At 32.3% G+C, this 25255-nt stretch overlaps 3 protein-coding genes and 1 non-coding gene across 5 annotated transcripts; 3 read left to right on the top strand and 1 right to left on the bottom strand.

Annotated features, from left to right (window-relative positions):
• Positions 1-7875: 7875 nt before the first annotated feature.
• LOC105786551 (omega-3 fatty acid desaturase, chloroplastic-like) lies at positions 7876-10878 on the bottom strand. Its single transcript, NM_001309354.1, has 8 exons — positions 10403-10878; positions 10206-10295; positions 10008-10074; positions 9817-9909; positions 9548-9733; positions 8731-8811; positions 8502-8639; positions 7876-8052 (listed from the first exon to the last, which is right to left on the bottom strand). The coding sequence occupies exons 1-8, from the start codon at positions 10876-10878 to the stop codon at positions 7876-7878; spliced, it is 1308 nt and encodes a 435-aa protein (NP_001296283.1).
• A 2236-nt stretch (positions 10879-13114) lies between these two features.
• On the top strand, positions 13115-13187 carry TRNAA-AGC (transfer RNA alanine (anticodon AGC)). Its single transcript has one exon. It is a non-coding gene; the product is annotated as a tRNA-Ala (tRNA).
• Positions 13188-15839: 2652 nt separating this feature from the next.
• On the top strand, positions 15840-20525 carry LOC105786549 (ERBB-3 BINDING PROTEIN 1). Of its 2 annotated transcripts, none has more exons than XM_052620996.1 (10): positions 15840-16003; positions 16119-16236; positions 16335-16419; positions 16507-16656; positions 16760-16913; positions 19071-19286; positions 19380-19516; positions 19604-19695; positions 19797-19976; positions 20220-20525. In XM_052620996.1, the coding sequence occupies exons 2-10, from the start codon at positions 16146-16148 to the stop codon at positions 20294-20296; spliced, it is 1182 nt and encodes a 393-aa protein (XP_052476956.1). In that variant the 5' UTR covers positions 15840-16003; positions 16119-16145; the 3' UTR covers positions 20297-20525. The 2 variants fall into 2 exon arrangements, with proteins under 2 accessions (XP_052476956.1, XP_052476957.1); XM_052620997.1 differs by having other exon boundaries at positions 15847-16003; positions 16123-16236.
• A 1684-nt stretch (positions 20526-22209) lies between these two features.
• On the top strand, positions 22210-24859 carry LOC105786550 (ran-binding protein 1 homolog b). Its single transcript, XM_012613038.2, has 4 exons — positions 22210-22480; positions 22582-22733; positions 23115-23240; positions 24297-24859. Exons 1-4 carry the CDS (start codon positions 22308-22310, stop codon positions 24524-24526), a joined length of 681 nt encoding a protein of 226 aa, XP_012468492.1. The 5' UTR covers positions 22210-22307; the 3' UTR covers positions 24527-24859.
• The last annotated feature ends 396 nt before the right edge of the window (positions 24860-25255 follow it).

Here is a 25255-nt window from a genome sequence, read left to right as displayed (position 1 = left end):
TTTACATTTCTTTGGTAGGTGGGTGCGTACAATGCACGATGACGAGTCACTCGCGTTTTGTTGAACTTGTCACCTTTTTAGACAACCTCAAGTACTCAAGCTCTTCATAGAGTTAATTAGAAGACAAAACCCTTTTAAGGTCAATACTTATTTATGATAGAACTTTATCACCCAACTTTATAAAAACCCTGAATGTCTACGATTATTTGAAAAGATAACAAAATCCCTCCATAAGATCAATTGACAAGCTTTTTCTTTTAAGGTCGATACTTATATATGATAGAATTTTATCACCCAACTTTATAAAAACCACGAATGTATACGATTATTTGAAAACATCACAAAATCCTCCATAAAATTAATTCACAAAGTTTTTCTAAATAAAACATAAAAATAGCCCTTTTTCTTATAATTTATTTAAGATAATTAAAGTTGATTTTCCTTTACTTTGCTTAAGATTCATGTTATTATGCTTTGGTTTAGGATGATATTTCATTTACATGCAAGCTAGCTATCATATAAACCTTCCAAGTTTGGAGTATTGTTTTTTGTGGTAGCTATAACCCTTTTTATTATTGCTTTTCTTTTATATTTAAGGTTATTATATGATAAATCATAAGATTTAAATATTGTTGCGTGTTTCATTTTATAATAATTATGTTTTTATTATATTTCACATCATTTTTTATATAATTAATATTTTTATCGTGGGTTTAATTGATGTGAATTATGCATATCAAATTTTGAATAAAATAAAAATATTTGATTATTCGTATTATAAAAAAGATTTTAACTAATAAATCACAAATATTAATAAAAACAATATTTTAATTAATATAATAAAATATTAAATTAATTTAAAATTAAACTTAGAAAGTAATTAAACTAGATCAACAAAGGAAACTTCTAGTATGAACTAATTTAGCCAAATTATCTGCAATTAAGTTCTCTTCTCTCGGCTCCTGATTATGGTAAAAATAGTAATGGAATCATTTTTTCGAAAGAAGGTGTAACCCACTTTTACATATATTTTAATTTTACATGTAGTATAATAATAAGTGTGTATACAGTAATTTTAAGTCGAGATGGAGTAAAAGAGAGTCTAAATATGAAAAAGTGTGAACGCAAAAGATCATGATATTGCAATAGCAACAGTTATTCCACTACCTCACACATTACATCATCATAGACAGATCATGTCGTGTTTTGCGGCATTCAAAAGCCAGACAATTAATTCTACTGTGTTCTTTGACTATCTTCTTCGTTTTATTTTCAAATGGTTTCACTTATGGTTGATCAACGAAGATGGATATTGGAGAACGTAATCCAGCAATAGGTTTTTGTGGTTGAGACCTAACCTAAAACTTAGACTTAATTGCACTCATCATCCTCTTTTAAATTAATTTTAATTTTAAAATATTTTAATTACATTATTAAGTCAGGGTTGATAGCAGGGGCCGAATTCAGAATAATTTTTTAGGGGTTGAATGAAATTTTAATTTTTTATAGTCTATTTTTTTTATAATTTTTAAAGAATTAAATCAAATTTTTATAATTTTTAGGGGGGACAAAGTGCAATTTTATCTTTACTAATTTAAATTTTTAAAATTTTTAAAAGGGTCTAAATAATAATTTTTCATTTTATGAGGGGTCGAGGCCCCTGCCAGCCCCCTTAGCTTCGCATTTGGTTGACAGAGACCCTGACCTTAGATTTTTTTATAATTTGTAATTTTTGAATTAGTAATGATAAAATTATATTTTAACATCTAAAATGATAAAAAATTGATTTAATCTTTTAAAATTATAAAAGCATAGACTATTAAAATAGTGAAATTGTATTTTTACTATCGTAAAAATATATAATTTAATTTCGCCCCAAAAAGTACCATTTTAAAAATAAGAGTATAATAATATACTTCAATATATTCAAACTCACATCCTCTTACACTAATAACAATACCGATACAAACCTGAATTAAGATTTAATCGAATATATTTAATATATTTTATACTTATATAAATTCTAACACATGAATAATTCATGTTATATAAATTTTATATTAAAATTGGCCAACTTATTCTACGTTTGATCGTATCTTTGGAATGTTTGGGATGCTAGAAAGTCAAGAGGGTAGCTAATTAGTTTATAATGATGACGTATAATTAATAAACATATGAACCAAGTCTCCACACAAAACTTCAAAATGTTGGACGACAATTTGGCAGTAGAAAACAAAATTTACTTTATATTATATATATATATATATATATTCTAAGTAGACCCAATCATGGGCGCAAGTGGATACAAAATATTAGGTTTGTTTTCTAAGCACAGGATTGATTTGAAAAAAAAGTTTAATTTTTTTCTCAAGTTCAATTTAGATTAAAAAAGTTACACTCAAGCTTGACTCAGTTCGCATATATTAAATAATTTTAGATTATGTTTTTGTAAAAATAAATTAAAAATATATAATACATCAAATACACTAAAAATATTAAAATAAATATTTCTCAACAAATTGAAAATACATTTAAAAAAGTCTTTATATTTAAATGATACTAAAATAGTTGCAACTTAGCAAACAAATGCCTCTAAAATAATAGAAAAATTAACAAAAAAAATAAGAGTTATGCAATATACAAACAATAACAATAAAATAGTAACAATATAATAACGAAATTGCAGCAAAACAATAGCGAAATGGTAGCAAAATAGTTTATTCGGATCGGGTCGAGCCCGTGCAAAAAAAAAAATCCTACCCGAGGCCTAATCCATTTAAAAATTAGACAATATTATTCAAACTCATTTTTCGAACCTATATTTTTACTCAATCTTTTTACTGTTCAAACAGATCTTCTAGAGAAATCACCAAAACCATGTCTAATTCTAATAATTCTAAGCTACAAAATATTCATCCTTGCGTACGCAAAGGTGATTCAGATAATTTATTTATATATACTTTTGATTTTATAATTGTATTAGTTTCTAATATAGTATGCCTAGTGTGTGCTTTTATGAATTTAATTTTTAATTATTTTTTTACAAAAGTGCTTTTAATTACTGTAATTAATGTAAAGTTATTTTTATTATTCAAATTATTGAACATAATTAAAATTATATTAATTAATTTAATTTTAATAATTTTAATATTATAATAGTAAAAATTTCAAATAGTATATAGTTATAAGATTTTTACTATATTCAATATGGTTTTATATTATATAATTAATACAAAGTAGCATTATTCAAAATAATAAATAATAAAAATAAATTATATATAAAAATTATTTTGATTATCCAATTTTATTTATTTTATTCATTTTCTTAATAGTGTTAAATTTTATATAAAACAATTATAATGTGTTAAATTTTATATTAAATTTGCGATTTAATTCATGAATTTTAGTTTGTCGAATTTTTTTAAAATATATACTCCAATCAACTTTTTCATTCAAAACAAATCAACTTTTTCATTCAAAACGAACTAATTTTACTAAAATTTGAAGATTAAGAGTCAAAACAATAAAAAAATCAAGATCAAAATGATAAAATAAATAAAAGTTAAAAGACTAAATTTATGTTAATGTCATTTTAAATTCCAATTTTCAATCTTGATATACACACTTTGTTTAGTTTCGTATCAATATATGCACCAATAGAATTTTTTATGGGTTGGGTCACTCGGTTCGGTCTGAAAGTCCACTCGAAAGGTGAAATGGTTTGGGCAAAAATATAAACCCTAAAAATAGACTTAAGCAAAAAAAATAAGGTCCGTTTAGAAAATGAGTTGGGTTGCGGGTATTATTTCTTGGGCCCAGCCCGACTTTGCAAAAAAAAAAAACTATTTTGCTGTTGTTTTCCCACTAGAGGTGCTCATGGGCCGGGTCGGGCCGGGCCCATAAAAAAATTTCGGCCCGGGTCCTAGGCTCGGGCCCAGCCCAGCCCGAAATATGGGCCTAAGATTTTGCCCAGGCCAGGCCCGGGAAAAAATCATAAGCCCGGGCCCAACCTGCCCGCCCATTTTATTTTAAAATTTTTAAAATTAAAAAGTATTTTAAAATATTTTAAAATATTTTAAAATTAAAAAATTAAAAAAGTATTTTTAAAATATTTTAAAATTAAAAAAAGTATTTTAAAAATATTTTAAAATTTAAAAAAATTAAAAAAGTATGTAAAAAATATTTTAAAATTAAAAAAATAAATATATTTATTATGTCGGGCCGGGCCGGGCCGGACCCGGGCCAAAAAAGTGTGCCCGAGGCCCGGCCCGTTTTCTAAACGGGCCTCGTTTTTTTGCCCAAGCCTATATTTCGGGCCTATATTTTTACCCAAACCCTCCCATATTTCGGGCGGGCCGTCGGGCCGGGCCGGGCCGGGCCGCCCGGCCCATGAGCACCTCTATTTCCCACTATTTTCCACCATTTTGCTGTCATTTCACTATTATATTGTTATTGTTTGGATATTGTATAACTCTTGTTTTATTGTTAATTTTATTATTATTTTAAAGGCATTTGCTCATTTAGTTGCACCTATGTTAATGTTATTTAAGTATAATTTTTTTAATTTATTTTTAATTTGTTGGGAAATATTTTATTTTAATGTTTTTAGTGTTTTTGATATATTATGTTTTTTTAAACATTTTATATAAATAAGTAAAAAAAAATTAATATGGCCCTGAATTTTAACATTTTTATCCAAGTCAGACTTGGATAAAAATTTAAACCCATTTTTTTGGATTGGGCCGAACCTATCAATCGAGCCTAAAATTTTGTTAGCCCAAGTCCAATGGAACTCTATGCACCATGTAGTCTTTCTCAACCCCAAATAGGGCTGTAAATGAACCGAGCTTGAACAAACAAACCTCTATTCATGTTCGTTTGTTTATTTTTAAACTTGTTCGTTCCAGTTTGTATTCATTAAGAATTTCAAATTTTTGTTCATGTTCATTTATTTAAAATTATGTGTTCATGTTCGTTTGTTTAATATTTACGAACATGTTCATGAACAATGTTAATAAATAATAAACAAACAAACAATAAATACACACGTTGTTTAGATATAAAATAGTTAAATATAAATATTAATAATTATATTATAAAAATACAAACCAATATAATTTTATTAATATATACTAATAGAATTTTTATAAGAAAATATCATTATTAGATAAACGAGTCAATAAACGAACTTTTAAACGAGCTTTGGCACTTAAACTATTTTCATAAAATAATTATTATACTTAAAAAAATCATCACATAAGTATATTTTCTACGTCCCACATGCAAAAACATGATCATTAAACATTCTTATTTCGTTTTTAATCCAAATTCCAACAGATAAACAATCAAGTCATAATAACATATATAAATGAACAACTTTGCCTTCCCTTTTTGATATTATTCTAAATAAAACAAAACAAAAGCTCTCAATTTCTAAATTCCAACTCCAATCTCAAGAATATATATATATATATATATATATATATATATATTTAAACACATACACTCTGTTTTGTTTTTGCATCGGCGTATCTCTACCAACTTGTCTGTTCCAAAGGTGATTGTACAGTCCGTCTTTCACTCTTTTCAAGTTCTTTGAACGTGAATCATGTAAGTAAGCCTTTCTGTTTTCTTTCTTCTGCATCCATTTTCTTGTTTCAAAAGCTTTGATTCTTGATCTTTACTTCTTGTACAAGAAAACCCAACTTTTATTACACCATTGTTCATATATATATATGTATGGTGTTTTCTTGGGTGATTTTTTTTAAGTTCTTTTTGTCTCTTCTTGGTTTAATAGTTACTGCATGATCTTCAATTTTTAAAAAGAATAGCATTTGGAATCCTAGTTTAGCTGATATTGATCTTGTTTCCTATTATATATGTTTTCTGTGTTAATGATATGAAATCCTTTTACATTGAAATGTTGCAGACAAGACTGTATGGAGATGGTAACTGATTCTTATTCAGATTTGGTTCAAGCAATTATCTTGGACAACGTGACATATTTCGGTCGCCTCCTCTGTAGTTCAACATATGATATCGATGCCGAAATTCCTTTCCGGTGTTTCCCATTAACTGGGTCTAAAGACGAGCTTAAGGTTTTGATGAGGACACCATTGATGATTGCTGCAATGACTAATAGTCCAAAAGTGGTGGAGTATATAGTTGGAAATTTTAAGGCCGATGTTGTTAGAGTTTCCACTTCAGATGGAGCCACTGCAATTGAGTGTGCTATTAATTCTGATTGTTCTACAATTGTTGAGATGCTGAAAGATGCTCGGATCGGAAAGGGCCGACCTTCAACAGCGTCATATGGTCAATCTAGTTCTGGTCAACGACGACGTTCCGTGTCAACTCAAAGCTTACAGGGCAGACAAGAGATGGATGTTTGGACACCGTTTTGTGCAAGAGGTGCTATAGGTAGGCCATTGAGTTCCAATAATCAAGTCAATTGGAACATGAACCATTGGATGCAGGGAAGGCAAGGGCCACCAATTTCCAACAATCAAGTATATAGGCAAGAGCCGAATATTCGAATACCCTTTTATGGAAGTTGTGCTGTAGGTGTACAGCCATTGAGTTCCATTAATCAAGTTTATGAAAACATGAGCCGAAGCATGCAGGGATGGCAAGAACCGAATATACAGAGACCCTTTTATGCAAGACATGCTGTAGGTGAATGGCCATTGAGGTCCACTAATCAAGTTTATCAAAACATGAACAGTAGCATGCAGGGAAGGCAAGAGCTGAATATGACAACATCCTTTGATGCAAGAGATGCTGCAGGTGAAATGCCATCGAGCTCCGACGATCAAGTCCATCAAAACATGAACCGTAGCATGCAAGAAAGGCAAGAGCTGAATATTCCAGCACCCGATGATGTAAGAGATGCTGCAGGTGAAATGGCATCGAGTTCCATCGATCAAAACACGAACCGTAGCATGCAAGAAAGGCAAGAGCTGAATATTCCAACACCCGATGATGTAAGAGATGCTGCAGGTGAAATGGCATCGAGTTCCATCGATCAAAACACGAACCGTAGCATGCAAGAAAGGCAAGAGCTGAATATTCCAACACCCGAGGATGTAAGAGATGCTGCAGGTGAAATGGCATCGAGTTCCATCGATCAAAACACGAACCGTAGCATGCCTGGAACGCAAGAGCCAAATATGCCAACACCCTCTGATGCAAGAGATCTTGCAGGTGAAATGCCATTGAATTCCAAAGACCAAGTCAATCAAGACATGGACTATGGCATGCAAGGAAGGCAAGAGCCTGAAGTGACGATCAATTCATCTACTCCTGCTACTGAAATCATGAATTTGTATTGGCCACCTTTGACGGAGGAAGGAAAGTTGATTCAACTACCTCGGCGAAGGTAGAAAATATACATTCTATGCCTAAAGCTGCATCATGAAACCATTATTTTTTTTTCAACATGTCTGTAATTTGCATGAAACCAGATTAAGTATTTGACCCCCAAACATCTCTTCCAAGTCTTCAAATATGAAATCTAAGAGACTTGAAAGTGTTTTTCTCTTCTTTCATGTTCCATAGGATTCAATTAAGTAATAAATGTGTTAATTGTCTTTAAATAATTACTGCTTCTCTTGTACAACAATAAAAACATACAGTTTCATTTAGTAGTAGAATGCTGATATAGATAGATAGATGGATAGATAGATATATATACTGATATACCCCCACTTATATGCCTCGCCGTATTCAATTTCTCTTGTTAATTCTACTTCATAACTTATAGTGTAAGTACCACATGACCATGGTACTCACCATGGCCATACAAAGTTCAGTGCTTAGATCTCTTATGGTTAAGCACCCGAGTCCGGTTCAAAAAGCTTGAAGTTTTATGAAGCATCATGCTGACTTGAAAATGTTTGGGTCAGTTTTGTAGTAGACAACATCGCCAGTGTCACTAACGTAGTGATCTTCCTTCAAGCTTCTTATAAAAACCCCGATGAGGTAAAAAGGTAGAGGTCCTGATCGTTCTGGCTCCCGATAGTATTTTCCAAGAACCGGCTTAGCTGCCTTAGTCTATGAGACCAAAACATTAGGACACATAAAATAAATAGAAAAAAGAGCATATCACAAGCCAAAAAGTAAAACTACCACGGAGGACTTTGTATTAGAAGTTAAATTACATTTTGCCCCTTTACTAAAAAATGAGTAAATTAATACCTACATGTTAGAGTAAAGAGCAAAATGATCCTCGTATTAAAAATTTCATCCATCTCTATATGTTAACATGAGGTACACGTGACGTATCATATGTAACTATCTGGTTATTCTATCAGTCATGCCAATTTAACAATAGAAATAGATGGAAATTTTAACTGAAAGGACTAATTTTCTCTTTGATTTAACGTAAGGGACTAGTTTATTCAATTTTTTGAGTAAATAAGGCAAAATGCAATCTAAATCCTAATACGGGGACTTCCATAGTATCTTTACCCAAGCCAAAACTACTAAAGAGATGAACTCACAGCCTCTATTAAGTGGTAATGAGGGATCTGAGGAAAGAGATGGTGTATAACATGGGTTCCAATATCATGATGAATGTTGTTCATCCATCCATAATCACGGTCAAGTGTTGTAAGCCCTCCCCTTAAGTAACTCCATTCCTGCAGAATGTTGTAATGTCAAGTTCAAAATAAACCAAAAAGATGTCTTCTCACAGACAGAACATATTAGACCAAGGTAAGAGAATCATACCTTCCTACGGTACCAAGGAAGTTTGTCTTGATGACCATGATGATGCATGTATGTTACAAAATCCAACCAAATTACGAATATCTAAACTTGAAAACAAAGTCAAGCTGTATTCTATAACTGGTAAATACATATGTATGACCAAAAGAAGGGTAAACTATACAAGTAATTATTCATCTATTAGTAAATTTCTTTTTAGGTCATTTAATTATAAAAAGTTATAAAACGATCATCCAATTATTCAATTTTATCTTTTTGTCACTAGTTGGCTAATTGTGGCAATTTGTAAAATTGACATAATAGCAACTTTAATACTCAATGTTTATAAATTATGTCAATTTAGTCTTAATTCAAAAGAATTTAATCCTCAATGTTTACACATTGTGTAATTTGGTCTTCCTTTTACAGTTTTTTTTGTGACGTTGAGGATTAATTTTAAAAGAATGAGAAAAGATGAAAATTATTATCTTGGATTTTTTATGTTTATTTTTTTTTTGTATATTTTTAATCAAAATTAGCTAATAAACTTTTTTTTAGCTTTTTAGGTGAAAGGGTCCCAAAGCATAGCAAAACCGCAAAAAGACCAAATTACAGAATGTGTAAATGTTGAGGGTTTGATTTTCTAGAACAGGAGTAAAATGAGGGTTAAAGTTGCTATTATCCTAATTTTAAAAGCTGTCATTGCTGGTTAGCTGGTAACAAAAATGACAAAATTAAATAGTTTAGGTGACTATATTATAATTTTTCATAGTTAAATGAACAAAAAAAAATTACTAATAGTTGGTGACGTAATATATCCCAAAAGAAAGTTGAAACCTACCCAATAAGGAACACCATATAGTTTAAGCAACAGCATAGGACCCATTGTGAAGCCTAGACCAACAAGAATAGCAGCCATGGCTGTCCAACATAAGCTGGATGTAATAACATCTTTTCTCTCACTTGGGACAAACAATTCGCTGTTAGGATCAAAGTGAGAACCAGTCTTGCCTGGACTTCTTCCCCACTGCAATTAAAAACAACAGAACAGACAGTAATAACTCGGATGTCTCAAGGATCAAATTTCTCAAGCAAGCTATAAACACTTACAAGGTAGAAAGGATATACAAGCAAGGGGAAAGGAAACTTGAACCGCCATGTTAGTTCATTGTTATCCAAACTCATGTATGTCTTCTCAGTTAACTGTAATAAAATTCACAAAAAACTAGGTGAAGAACAAAGGTGTTGCAATAGACCAAACAAGCAAGCACCATAAAAGATCAGTGAAAAGTTTAACCAACCGGGTGCCATGATTCATCATTCTCAACATGACCCTGGTTTTGGTGATGAATCCTATGGCTAATTCTCCTGTAAAAGTTAATCATAATGAAAGTGAATTCAACTATGGTGTGGAAACTCATGTGATAAAGAATAATGGACAAAATAACAAAAAAATGCAAACATCGAGGACTAAGTTTAACATTATGACAAAATTTTACCATCCATGGTAAGGCACAAGAATGAAAGAATGCAATAGATGCCCCACTAAACTGTTTAACTTGGGGTTGTTTGAAAAGCTGCCATGGCCGCTGCACAATGTATTCCAATTAAGCCTTGAAAAGAAAATAAACATATAAATTGAGACAGTCACACGCCTAATTAAAGAAGGTTGTGTCCAATGCATTGTATGAATTACCAGTCATGACCAAGAACAAAAAGAGCCCAAAACATGGTTCCTTGAGCAACCCAGTAAAGAGGCCAAACAAGCCAGTTGTTAACATAAACCACAGCAGCAGCCAAGCTTAAAACAAGAGCAACATCCCTCACAACATAGCTCATAGATTTCCATGGATCCTTTACCCAACAATGCTGGGGTATGGTTGCTCTTACATCAGCTAAGTTAAACGGTGGGGGAGCTGCAGGGTCAAATATTGTCTCTTCTTCTTGCTCTCCAATCTTGTTAATACCATGCATTCTCTCATTTATTTCTTCATCTTCTTCTACGGATGCAACTTTCAATGGTGTAGTCACCTTTAGATCAGAAAAACACTTGCTTGTATGTAAAAATCTTGGCTTTGAGAAGTAATTTCTTGGGACAAGACCAGTTATGGGTCTTATGTAGATACGAGGAAGAGGCTTTAAACCAGATTTTGATATGAGAAAACTCTCCATTAAAATCCCAGGTAAAAGCTCAAAGGTTCTTAAAAAAAAAAAGAAACTGAGAGGTTCCTGGCAGGTTACTTGGTTAGGAAGTAAAGGACTGAGGAGCATTATATTTAGGGTTACTGGGGGTTTCATAGCAGAAACGGCTAAATGAGAGCCTGTTAAAGAGTTGAGACGTTTCTTCTCTTTTTTCTTTCTTATTTTTAAATATTGCGACTTGGAAATTGAACCTCAGACTCCGTTGATTCTGCACTGAATCGTTTTTTCAGTTTCCCTATGCATGTAACTATACAGGAGGCAAGCTTGCGTTCAAATCTCATAGATTTTAGCTTAGGACTTGGACCTTCTCGCGCCTGTAGCTATGTGGTAGGCAGGCTTGGGTTAAAATCTCATAGATTTTAGCTTAGGACTTGAACCTTCTGGTGCTCCTTGCCTCCATTTTCATGGACAGGAACTTCCATTGTAGGGGTGGCCATATAGCAATACACACATATTTATACATATCATGGTACTTAGGATTCTGTGCTTTTTGCATGACCTTCGCAATTTAACCTTTCTCATTTCCTTGCACCACGTGCTAAATAAACATAAGTGCATGATTGTTAAAATGGTATGCTACCTTTGTTAAGACATGATATCTCTTTGGCAAACCAAATCTGCAAATGGATGTCGAAATCATGAAAAATGTTCACGTTAGATCTTTGCAAGCTCTTGTTCCCATGCAGCTAGTTTATTGGCAAAGCAGACAAGTTATACTATCTGCTTCCTAGTTGAGGTATTTCACTATCTTTAGACGAATCTAGTACTCAAAACGTTTCATTAGACATGTCATAAAAAAATAACCATATGAATAACGTGATTTTACCACACCCAACTTCATTATTTTAATCTACATTGGCATTTAAGTATGTTGTGGAAATAACGTTAAAAGACTACCACACCTGTTTTGTTTATTTAGAATACACAATGAAAAGGGTGATGGTTGGATGCATCTAGGGGGCGCGGGGTGGTCCACAATTTGGAATTTTTAGATTTTTTAATTTTATATAAAAATTATCATATATTTTAGATTTGGTGTTGATAAATAAGACTAAGGCTAATTTTTTTTAATTTAATTTTTAGATTTATAATGATATTTATGAAGTTTTTAGTATAGTATTAGTTGTTCTTTTTTGCATATTGGAAAGAAATATTTAATTTTATATTCTGTGATTTTTTTCTTTTAATTTTTTATAGTTAAATTGTTCATGTTTTTAAAAAAATATTAAATTGATTTGTTTGATAAGAAAAAAATTATCTAAAAAGAATTGACATTTTTTTATGTTAAAAAGAAGGTCGTTCGAATTTTAAAGTTTCGCCTCCCTTAGAGTAAAATCCTGGACTTGTTCCTGTTGACAATGATTCATTTGATGGTGTTGAGAGTTGTATGAGATAGTAGAAGGTTCTTTAAATAGTTTGACCGAATTTTTGGATATTGTGTCTCTTAGTATAAGTGTCAACGTTTAGGAGAAAGTTGATTGACTTATAAAGGTGGTCAACATGTCCTTTTGGATGCGATGAATGAGACATTAAACTTGCTAGAAAGCTCTCATGTGTGGTTGATGTCAATGTTGACTTTAGTGTTTGTTCATATGTAACACATGTAGGAAGTTAGTGTCTATAAGATAACTAATGTGGCCAAGAGGCGCCTTTTAAACAAGACAATTCCTTATTGGTGTTTGGGTGAATTCTCTTTTCTTCTTCTAAATAAGGTAATTGCAGCATCTTAAGTTGGATGCATTAGGTGGTTATAATATACTCCAAAGGTCAAACAAATGTATCAAATAATAGAATGCAAGTTTAATAATATCGGATTGCATTTTGCCTTTTCTATTAAAAAAATAGACAAATTGGTCTCTATAAGCTAGATCAAAACTCTATAAGCTAGATCAAAAAGCAAAACGGTCATTTTGTTAAAAATCTTATTCATTTCTTTTGTTAAAATCTTATCCATGCCAAATGTCATTATTTTGTTAACCAAACCAGTTTTTAACAATATAAATTAAAAAAATGATCGATTTACCTTTTGATTTAATGTACAAATACTAATTTACATTTTTTTTTTTTTGTTTAAAATGTGTTTCAACTCCTACTTCTAGTGCAAAGGCTTTTAAGATATTTTTATAGGTTTGTTGACACTAGTAGTCTTGCATGAAATCTCTAAGCCTTGTTAATTAATTACTTACAGCTTACAACTTTCAGCAAGGGGGATGTAGCTCAGATGGTAGAGCGCTCGCTTAGCATGCGAGAGGTACGGGGATCGATACCCCGCATCTCCAATGATTTTATCTTTTTTCTTTTCCATTTTTGTTGATAAATGAGAAGATTTGCAGGTTGCAGCTCAATATTGGCGAAAACCCAGTAAAGAAACCTTTTTGAATTTACTTGACTCCAATGGAGGATAAGCCATAACAATGTTTTCCACTTACAAGCACAGACCAATCCAGTTTCATGCATACAACCATTTCAAAATTCTATATAAACAGACTTTCATTCATTAAGGAACAACAGCAAGGAACTTCAAAGAATTTATCAATGGACTCAATTCAAGTGTTTGGCAACCAAGAAACCAGCTTCAACTCAAACTCTCAGCAACGAGTATTGTAACTTGTTCTTCCACTTGGCTGAATTTGCTCTCAAGATTACAGTTTTGGTCTTGGGGGGTTTTCTTTGTCAACCCAAAATTCTTTTTTTGACTAAAAAGTCAAAAATTTTAATTGATGATACATGCAAAAGTACTATTTACATGGTAGAAATGGCAGTGTTGTTCGTACAGTAAAAGTTCTCTCTCTCAACTCAGCTTCAATGTCCTCTTCACTCAACTCAGCTTCTTCATTGAGGCTATATATCAACAATCTACTCCAACAACAACAATCACCTCCAAGTCCCAACTCGCTCCATTTTAACTCTCTCTTTCTTGTTTTTTTTCTCCATTTTTAATTTTTGAGTTCTTATCTTTTCGACTCATCAAATTAAAATTTATCTATTAAATAAATCATATGTTAAATTAAAATTCATTTACAAATTACCACTTAAAACTATTTTATAAACTAAAGGAAATTTTCAAGAAAATCTAAAGTATGTTGATAAATCTAATCTCTACATGATAATATCGATTGACCATAGCGGCCACAATCAAAACAAACATTGGGAACACCTTCATACTCTACACATTGGATTTGATCTCCAATCTTAATCTTTGATATAAGAGATGAGGGAAGGTTGATTTTGATTGCCATCCTTGCAAAACATTCTTGACACCCATTGTTGGTCTTATAATAAATTTTTATGACCCTTCCTTACCTCAAACTACAATCTCTACTACATTTGATGGGACAAGGTTTATACATTGAAAATCTCTTTGATCATATTTTTGTCGTGGATGACAAATGTCCAATAGTATAATAAAAATGTTTAAAAATAAGAAAAAATTAGAAAACGTACTTTTTTTTAAAGAAAATATGCAAACCGAATTTCATTAAAGGTAAAAAAGAGTCGAAAATAACAAATGAATACATCAACAACATATGAAACCACGATAAGAAAGAGACAAACAAAAGAAAGAGACAAACAAAAGAAAGAAGAAAGAAAATGATTATATGAAATCGGGATACCAAATTAGTTTATATTCTTTACCAATTAATTAATATCATTTTCTAAAATTTGTAACTCAAAATTTATATACGGTTTAGATTCAAACTTAAATCTTTAAAATCTCAATTCTACTAAATTTTTTATTGAATTTCTCATATCACCATTCACAAATCCATTCCTCAAATGCTGTGATCCATGTATTGTCTAAAGTAGGTGTATCGAGAGACAAGTGGTGTAGCCGATGCATTGTCTAATGATGCAAAAATAAGGGAACTTGAATATCGTTTTTTTCAATGAACCTCTTGAAGAAGCTAAATCGACTTTACATGCTAACAACGTAAGAATCACCTACACAAGGATAATTAAGTATAGTAGCCATTGTTCTTTTCCTCTATTATATATATAAAAAAGCTAAAAATTTACCGTTCACCGTTTTATTCTTTCAAATCTTTTAGTTTTCATTTTGTTATTCTAGAATAAATTTAGAGAGTTGCAACGTTGGAGTGAACTACAACGTTGGTGATTAGTGTTGAATAGAATATACAATTTTTAATTCAGATTGGGATGTGATGGGAAAATTTTAGTTAATTATACAAAATTTAGATTAAAAATTTCGATATGTTAATGATATGATCAATAAATGTTTGCTAAGGAAGGGGATACAAGCTGATTTTGGTATCTAGTTTCATAAAAACCCTTCCCTGATCCTGATCGAAGTCCAACAAACAGAAGAGAAAAACACAACAGAGCTTCACCCATGAGAAAGAATCACTAGAGTTTGTGTTCAGAACTTGACATGCACGACCTCTGAGATGACAAAATAAACGTTTCAGACCTCCACTGCCAAAGCCGAAGAGAGAGCCCGATCTAATCCAACAAGTGCAGCCTCCGACCATCAATTTCGAAGCACCGCATAGCTTCCAAAGGTAAATTCTCCACTTAAAGCTTATCCTCATCGTAATTCCGACATATCTTTGCACACATGATAATTTTTTAAGTGTCCCTTAAAATATATATAGATAAATTTAAACAAAATTTAATAATTTATTAATAATATAAACAAAATTGTCTAAAATTTTAAATTCCGAACCATTACAAAATTAAACAATTATTTATGATATTGATATTATACATAAACCTAATTTTAAACTTAAACTGGCACAGTTCATACTCCCCTCTTCAACCACCTGTTTTTACTTTTCTTTTAATTTTACAATTGAAATTTGAAAAATGGAGGGGTCAGAGTAGTGAAATTAAATAATTGGAAGGAGTATGCAGATAATTAGCCCTTTCTTTTTTATTACACCGAAAACCGAATACAAAAATAGAAAACCCTAGCGAGTCGCTGCAAAGCGAAATTTTCCTATATAACCAAACGCTGCCGTAAAGAACCGTAACCCTAACTCTCTACTTCACTACTCACCACCCGCCCTTCCTATTTTAGTTTATATACTCCCTCCAAAACCCTAGCGCTTTCACTCGCCGCCGCCAATTTCAACCAGTGAGCTCTTTTAAAAATTTCAATCTCTTGATTTACTCTTCGATTATTGCAGCTGATTTTCAGATATAGATTTATTTTTTTAGAATTTTTATTTATTTATTTTTGCGGCAATTAGATAGATTCTTGATAAGACTCGAAAGCGATGTCAGACGACGAGAGAGAGGAGAAGGAGCTGGATCTCAGCTCCTCTGAAGTTGTTACAAAATACAAGGGCGCTGCTGAGATTGTTAACAGTTAATCTCTTCGCCTTTAGCTTATTGGAAATGTGTTTTTAATGTAATTGTTGTTTAATATTTTGTTTTTTTTTGTTGTTGTGTTTGGAAATTTGCAGAAGCGTTACAATTAGTTGTAAAAGAATGTAAGCCCAAAGCTAAGATTGTTGACATTTGTGAGAAGGGTGATGCATTTATAAGAGAGTAAGTGTTTAATTGCTATTGGATATATGTTTGAAAATTGATAATGAAATTAGTAAATTTATGGTTTTTTGTTTGTGTAATGTAAAGGCAAACAGGTAATATGTACAAGAATTCTAAGAAGAAGATTGAGAGGGGTGTTGCCTTCCCTACTTGTCTCTCTGTAAACAACACAGTCTGCCATTTCTCTCCACTTGCTAGTGACACCTCGGAGTTGGAAGAAGGTGATATGGTCAAGATGTAAGCTTTATATTAGCATTTATGTTAAATGTTTTAATGGGGACTTCTTGTTCTGAGTGGCAACTGAATTGTTTGTTTTCGTTTGTCCCTACCTTGAATGTAGTGACATGGGTTGCCACATTGATGGGTTTATTGCGGTAGTTGCTCATACTCATGTTGTTCAGAGCGGGCCAATCACTGGTAAGCAGGCTGATGTTGTTGCTGCTGCAAATACTGCTGCTGAAGTGGCCTTGAGGCTTGTAAGGCCTGGAAAAAAGGTAAATTGTTTTGAATATCTGGGCTATGCCATTTCCATGTTTATCTTTTTGTGGGCTTTGAATGTTTGTTTACCTATTTCTGCTTTTGCGCCTCAAAATTCTCAAGCCTGACTTCTGGTTTTTGAGTTGAAGCTGTGGTTGATTTTTAAAAGAGTAAAGACTGTTTTAATTTGTCACATTCACTTGACCCCCTAAATGATGAACTCTTTTTTATTGGCTATGGATCTATGTCCAAATGAAGCTTTTTTGTCATAGTTACTCTGATAGGGGAATTGTTCTCTCAACTCAGTTTTTGCAACAAATTTTGTGGTGTTCCTCTATCTTTTTGCTGTAATTCTTTAAATTGATTGTAACATGTATGGTAGAAAATTATGTTTAGCCAGGTGATCGGTTTCCGGACAATCTTCTCTTCTCTCTGTTACTATTATTATGTTTGGCCATGCTAGGCCTTTTATTGGTTTTTATATCTGGGCTATGACATTCCATGTTATGCTTTTGTTGTCTTTGAATGTTTGTTTATCTAGTTCTGCTTTTGCTGCCTCAAAATTCTTTAGCCTAACTTCTGATTTTCGAGTTAAGTCTGTGGTTGATTTTTGAAAAGAGAAAAGACTATTTTAATGTCACTTTCACTTGATTCCCTAAATGATGAACTCTTTTTTATTAGCTATGGATCTATATCCAAATGGAGCTTTTTGTCATAGTTACTCTGATAGGGGAATTGTTACCTCAACTCAGTTTTTGCATCAAATTTTCCATCCTTTTGGTGTAATTCTTTAAAAACAACCATAAAGTGTGTTACTCTCATGGTTTTACGAACCTATTGTGAAGTGGTTGTCCCTCTATGTAAGATGTAGAATAGAAATTTGATGGCTGGGCAACTTTGCCGAGGTGGTCAATTTCTTATCGATCTCCTCTTTTCCCTGTTGCCAATATTATGTCTGGTCATGCTAGGCTCCTTAAGGATATAAACAGTTTCTTGTTTTATTCCAATTGCCTAAGGGACCTAAATTTTCTTTAAAAAATACTATAAAGTGGCTGTTAGCCTCGTGATTTCTTTTATCAAACAAGATTTAGAGTAGTTACTCTAGGAATTGTTTTTATCAAATTATCATGAAGTGGTTATCACTCTGTAAGATGTAGGCTGGAATTTGAAGGATGGGCAACTTTGCCGAGGTGGTCAATATCTTATGGATCACCTCTTTTCCCTGTTGCCAATATTATGTCTGGTCTTGCTAGGCTCCTTAAGGATATAAACATTTTCTTGTTTTATTCTAATTGCCCAAGGGACCTAAATTTTCTTTAAAAGTTACTATAAAGTGGTTGTCACTCTGTAAGGTGTAGAATAGAATTTGAAGGCTGGGCAACTTTGCCGAGCTGATTAATTTCTTTTCAATCTCCTCTTTTCCCTGTTGCCAATATCATGTCTGGTCATGCTAGGCACTTGAGGATATAAACATATTCTTTTATTTCCAATTGCCCAAGGGACCTAAATTTTCTTTAAAGCTTACCTTGAAGTGGGTGTTACCCTCATGATTACTTTTATCAAACTAGATCTAAAGTAGTTATCCTCGGGCTTGTTTTTATCAAACTATCGTGAAGTGGTTGTCACTCTATGTAAGATGTAGAATAAAAATTTGAAGGCTGGGCAACTTTGCCGAGGTGATCAATTTCTTATCGGTCTCCTCTTTTCCCTGTTGCCAATACTATGTCTGGTCATGCTAGGCTCCTTGAGGAGTTAAACAGTTTCTTGTTTTATTCCAATTGTCTATGGGACCTAAATTTTCTTTAAAAAATACCATAAAGCTGGCTTTACTCTTAATGTTGTTTTTGTCAAACATTGAGAAGCTGTCTAGTGTCTACTACTCGATTTATCACTATTCTAAAGAATTTTCTTGTTTCCATCTGCAAATCACCCTATGTGATGAATAGTTTTCATAAGCTATGGACCAACATCCAAGTGAAGCTTTTGTCATAGTTACTCTGATAGGGAAATATTTTTATCATTTATCCTTTTTGAACAGACTGCTTGTGAACTGCTTTTCTAATAAATGCATAGCTAGTTTCCTTTGCGATTTATATTGTTTTTGCATCATTGTGTATTTAAAATCAGAATTGTTCATTGTACTTAGTTTCTTTTCATTATTATTTTAATGGCAGAACAAAGATGTATCTGATGCAATTCAGAAGGTAGCTGCAGCTTATGATTGCAAAATTGTTGAAGGTGTTCTTAGCCATCAACTGAAGCAGTTTGTGATAGACGGGAACAAAGTCATACTAAGCGTCTCCAATCCAGATACAAGAGTTGATGATGCAGAGTTTGAGGAGAATGAAGTTTATGCTGTAGATATAGTTGCAAGCACTGGTGAAGGCAAGGTAATTGTCTTCTCTTGTTTTTCAACATTGTTGCTATACTTGTGTTGGGGTTAATTTATCATTGAAGATTTCAATGTGTTATTGAAATTGCAGCCAAAGTTGTTGGATGAGAAGCAGACAACTATTTATAAGAGAGCTGTCGACAAGAACTATCATTTAAAGATGAAGGCCTCTAGATTTATTTTCAGCGAGATAAATCAGAGATTCCCCATCCTGCCATTCACCGCTCGGTTTGTAATTGTTTTGCACTTGTTCTGAGTTTTGCATTGGTGATTATTTCTGCTGTTTGACACTTAACATGGGTTTTCCTCAAACAGTGCCTTGGAAGAGAAAAGGGCTCGTCTAGGTTTAGTTGAATGTGTGAATCACGATCTCTTGCAGCCATACCCTGTTCTCTATGAGAAGCCTGGTAGGCATTCATGGCTGAAATCTTGTTTGATAATGAACAGAAGATTGTATCTTGTAATATATTCACAATGAGCTTACCTGTTATGTACCAAAATTCTGCAGGTGATTATGTTGCTCATATCAAATTTACAGTATTGCTAATGCCAAATGGATCAGATCGGATTACATCCCATCCCCTGCAAGAACTGCAGCCAACCAAGACGATAGATGATCCCGAAATCAAGGCCTGGTTGGCTTTGGGAACAAAGACAAAGAAGAAAGGTGGTGGGAAGAAGAAGAAAGGTATGACGTATATGTTGATATTATATTGGAGGTTTAAAAAATGTTGTAGAACAGTGTTGACCGTTGGACATAAATTTGGATATCTGAAAATTTGAGGACTGAATTTTAAAAAATAAAAGTATAGGGATTAAATTTCAAGTTTACAATGAATGCAGGGACTTATGGCATATTTTAACCTATATTGGAAGCAAATGTTGAGGGTTTTGTAGTAAAAACTGAAGAACATGTACTTGGTTTGTGCAGGTAAGAAGGGTGATAAAGCTGAGGGTGGAGCTGAGGGTGAGGCCATGGATGCATCGACAAATGGTGGTGCATCATAAGGAAACAATAATAAAAATGTTTTTGCGCATATTTTCTAATCTGCCCTTTTATATATTATGATGATTGTCAAAATTTTTGATACTGTGTTCACTTGTAGCTTGTTGGTTATGAGTTCAAATTTTAATATCGAGTAGTTTTTTTTATTTTATGGCATGACATCCACTTGGAGTCTTGTGTTTGTGTGTGATGTGCAACTTAATAGGAAATTAAATGTGCTTCATTTCTCTATCGTCTGCTTATTTTATACATCCAGTGCTTGTTTTGTTCTTCATTGCATGCAAATGCTGGCCAAATTAGATGTTCAACCAAATAAGTCAAGACATTTTCATATTTGGATCACCAATGCAGTTTTTTTTCCTCTGCAAATACTTGGTTTTTTATGTACATTGTTATTTATGGGAAATCTTTTTTGTCGCTAATTAAAATTCGAAAGTTATCTAATAAATTTTTTAGTGATAAAAATTACTGAAAATTATTAAAATAATAATTTTAAAATTATCATCAGATCTTCATTGAAACAAGCATGTCAATTTAATTTTTCCATCAATCATATTCTATTGTGAAAGCATTAATAAAGCATAAAATTGAAATATTTTTGAACTAGAAAGGAGAATATAATCTGTTTTAATTTTATTAAAAGTTTCAATTGAATCCTTAAATTTGATACCATTACATGTAATGCTCCGCACTTAATTTGATTATCGATTTGTGTAATATCATATTATGTTGTCGAAACAACTCAGACTAATTTGTTTCTTAATCATATCATTCAATGTATAATCATCATTCATATCAATTCAAACATCTATCTTATTTACAAACTTACGTTTATAATGTTTAATAATTTGATTCATCGAGTTATAGGATTATGCTAAATCAATTTGAGAGTTAGGTCACGCATTTATGAGATAAACTTTTCCTATTTCATTATTTTAATTTCGATGTTCCTTATCTCAAGACTTAGAATATGGTAAAATGAATTTAGCTTCAATATACCCTTATCTCGAAACAAAGACTATTTTATCTCCAGACATAAGTTCAATTATCTCGAGACTTCCTAAACTGATCTCGAGGTTAAGCTTATTACAATGTCTCAATTGGCAATAATTTAATTTTAGTGTCTCGAAATATATTCCAGGTGTTTCAATTTGTTTTTTTATCAGTCTACTATAGCTATCAATTTAAACATTATGTCCCATCTTGAACTTGACTTGGTTGAAAATATTAATTAATCTACATTTGTTTAGAGTTGAAACATATTAGAACAAATGCCCCTTTAGATGGGTATTGACCTCCAGTGTGATGCGTTTTAACTTTTTTTTTTATTTCACGTTATAGTATCGCTATAATATCTATTCTCATCGCTACTATTATTTTTACACTAATAGCAGGTAAACGTACCGCTCATCCAAAAAAAATTTTTAACATGATATTGAAAATAGAAGAGAATTCTATTATAAGCTACTTAAAATTACTAAATTTGGGTTGCAATATTATAATGTTTTCAAAAATTATTGAATTCACTCTATGTAAATTGAAATTCTTCCAAATTATTTAACAAAACTACTAAAATCTCTTACAAAATTATTAAAATATTTTGAGCTCATGAAAAATCCCTTTCAAAGAGTATTTTCTAGAATTTTCCATAATGGATTAAAAGAAATTGGTTAGAACTAGTCCAAAAAACAACTCGATTAAAGCAATATTTTAATTTAAAAATTCACTTAAAATATTTAAAATGAAATTAAGAAGTATTTTAATTTTAAAGAAAGAAAAAGCATCTTTACATCTGTCTGTCTGACGTAAGCAAAGCCTGACAAGAGAAAACGACACCGTTGTTCGTGGGTCCGTCCCACTTGGCATTTCCTTCCTTCCTTGCCTTTTTCCTCTTATAGATATAGCAGATCAGAGTGCCAGTGGGTTTCACTCATACTATCACTTCGCTTTCTCTTTTCTTTTCAATTTCTTTCTTTATATTTATATATATTTTTTGCTTGCTTAGCCGCACCAATGGCGATCGATGATAAAGCCGGTCCAGAGCCGCACTGCAGAGAAGACGATGACAACGCTCCCGCCGCCGCCGTAGACGACGAGGACACCGGTGCTCAAGTCGCTCCTATCGTCAAGCTCGAGGAAGTCGCCGTCACTACTGGTGAAGAAGACGAGGATCCGATTCTCGATCTGTGAGCTAAATCTCTGCTGTTTAGAATATTTTTCTTATATTCTTTTAGAGATCTTTCTCTTCTTCTTTTTTCTGCTGAAAAATATTAATGATTCGTTGCAGGAAGGCAAAGCTGTATCGATTCGATAAGGAAGGGAATCAATGGAAGGAGAGAGGAGTTGGAAATGTGAAGCTCTTGAAGCACAAAGTCAATGGCAAAGTCCGTCTCGTCATGCGCCAGTCTAAAACCCTTAAGATCTGTGCTAACCATTTCGGTCTGTTTCTTTTACTACAGTCTCTTACTATTTTTCTGATTTTGCATATTTAACGAAGTTGAAGTTTGTTCAAGTAGAATTTGAAGTGTTATTATTTTGATGTAAGTTACTTTAGGGTTTAGTAAATTAAAAATTTAAATCTTATTACTGTTTCTATTAGAAAATCTTAATTTAATCATTAATACGGTTAGTATTTCTGTCAGGATTTTTGATCGAAAATACTGCTGATCTTAATGATTGAAGCTAGAAGAATTTAATTTAAAAATTTTAAGTACATGACTAAATCTCAAGCTTTGCCAACGCCATATTTGAACCTTATTTTGGTTATTTTATTTTATTTTTGGTTGGTGGGGATTGATTTTGATGCTTTTGAATCTGCAGTTATTCCAACAATGACAGTGCAAGAACATTCTGGAAATGATAAATCATGCGTTTGGCACGCCGCTGATTTCGCTGATGGGAATTTGAAAGAAGAGATGTTCTGTATCAGATTTGCTTCTGTTGAGAGTGAGCATCTTCTTTTCGTTGCTTTAGTTGTTTCTTACTCTTTCATCTTTCTTTTATTTGCTAATTTTATAACACTTATCAACATCTTCTGCTGCATATATTTTGGTACTCCGACCGTTAGTTAGAGTAAATAATGCTTGTGTGGTTAACTCATTCTAATTCTTAAATTTAGTTATTAAAATTTTCCATTTATGCCCTTTATAATTTATAAAATTTTAAATTAGTAATGGTAAAATTTCACTTTGAACTCCCTAATAATAAAAATTTGATTTAATCTTTTAAGAATTATAAAGATATAAACTATTAAAATGGTGAAATTGCATTTTTACTATCATAAAATATACAATTTAATTCCGGCCCCCAAAAAAATTTTCTGGCTCCGTCACTGGACTTGGAATCCACTCTATTGTTTCCTTTTAAAATGTTTAGCATGCAATGCAGACTAAATTATGTCAAAATATAATCTAAGGATAGGATTTTCATGCTTAGCTTATATCAACAATTTTGTTCTAAACATGCTTTATTTGATTTAAAAGTTATTTTAGTGCAAACATATGGCATTATTCAGTGTGAAATAACAAACTTATTTTGGTGCCCCTTAGTTTTTAGATTGCTTCTTGTGGTACATAAAAGCTTAAAAGATCATTTATGAATATTAGTGCCAATGTACCTTCAGTGAAGGAAATAAGATGAAACAGTTATTTGGTAATCTTAAGTGAAGGAGGATATAAAAAACAAGACCCATTTATTTGTATTCCCCGCATCTCTTGGGGAAGTGAAGCATGTAAGGTGATTATTTGCTTCTGCATGTTTGAGTGTTTGTTCTATGAGGGATTTTTTCAACCAATGTCCATTTTCGAGTTCAACATCTTTCTGATCGAATGTGTTCAATCGTGTAACAATGTTACTTGGACTAAAGTGTGAGTGTTGGATATAGATATCTATTTGTTATGTGTCAATTACAATTTGAACCCAAAAACCGACCTGATTAACCTGAATTTGAACTGAACCCTTTATATATGCTTGGGGATCACTGACATATTCGTGAATGTTCAGATTGCAAGACCTTCATGGAGACAGTTCAAGAGGTTGCTGAAAGTCAGGGAAAGAAAGAGGAAAACAATGACGCCACGGTCACTGCTGATCTCCTCGACAAGTTGAGTGTTGGAGAAAGTAAAAGTGACAGTAAAGAAGATACGGTCGTTGCCTCCAACACCAAGGAAGCCGTCAAAGATGAAGCAAAAACAGATGAAGATAAGAAAGATGAGGCTGCTTCAAAAGCATAGACCTGAAAGAGAAAGCAACAATATACTCGAGTAAGTTTATTATATATAATTAATATTTAGTGGTTTAAGGAGAAAATTATGTTGGAACCTGTGAATGGGGGGGTTTGTTTCTTTGTTTGTCTGCATGGAATTGTAACTTAAAGAGTCTTTTAATTTGGAAAATCTAAAGGTATTAACGTTTGGTTTGAAGGGCAAACCGATGTTTTGATGGAAATTTGCTTTCTAGTTGGATTTAAAATCACAATTCTAAAAGTAATTTCAATGTAGAATTGAATGAATCCTTTATATCTGGTTTACCATTATTAATACAGAGGAATTCAATTTGAACAATAATGTATTCTTTTCGAGTTTCCCATTTCTTCTTGAACGTCTAGCCCCTCTCTGAAAACAAAATCCTTTTCCAAAGTGGCCGGTTGCCTGGCTGCTGGTGCCGTGCTTGTTGGTTGCTATTGTTTTAAAAGGTCCTTTGGGCTTAGGATTTTGGCTTGAGGTTTCGTTCTTTTCTAGTATGTATTAGTTTGCGTCTGTTACACATCAATGATCCAATTCTCTCACGAGCGAGCTTTATGCATCTTTACTTTTACAATAAAAGGTTGAATTCATAATGACCTTAAGGTTTGGTTTCAAAGCACTCTGCCATCTTGTGCTTCTTGTTTAAAACTTTTTTTAAAAAAGCAAATGAAATCCGAACTCATTGATATTGATCCCAAGAAACTGGAAAAGCCAAGA

The sequence above is a fragment of the Gossypium raimondii genome, chromosome 1 (assembly GCF_025698545.1).
Source record: "Gossypium raimondii isolate GPD5lz chromosome 1, ASM2569854v1, whole genome shotgun sequence".
NCBI lineage: Eukaryota > Viridiplantae > Streptophyta > Magnoliopsida > Malvales > Malvaceae > Gossypium > Gossypium raimondii.
Note: the sequence above shows the minus strand (reverse complement) of the source record. Positions and strands in the feature narration are given on the sequence as shown.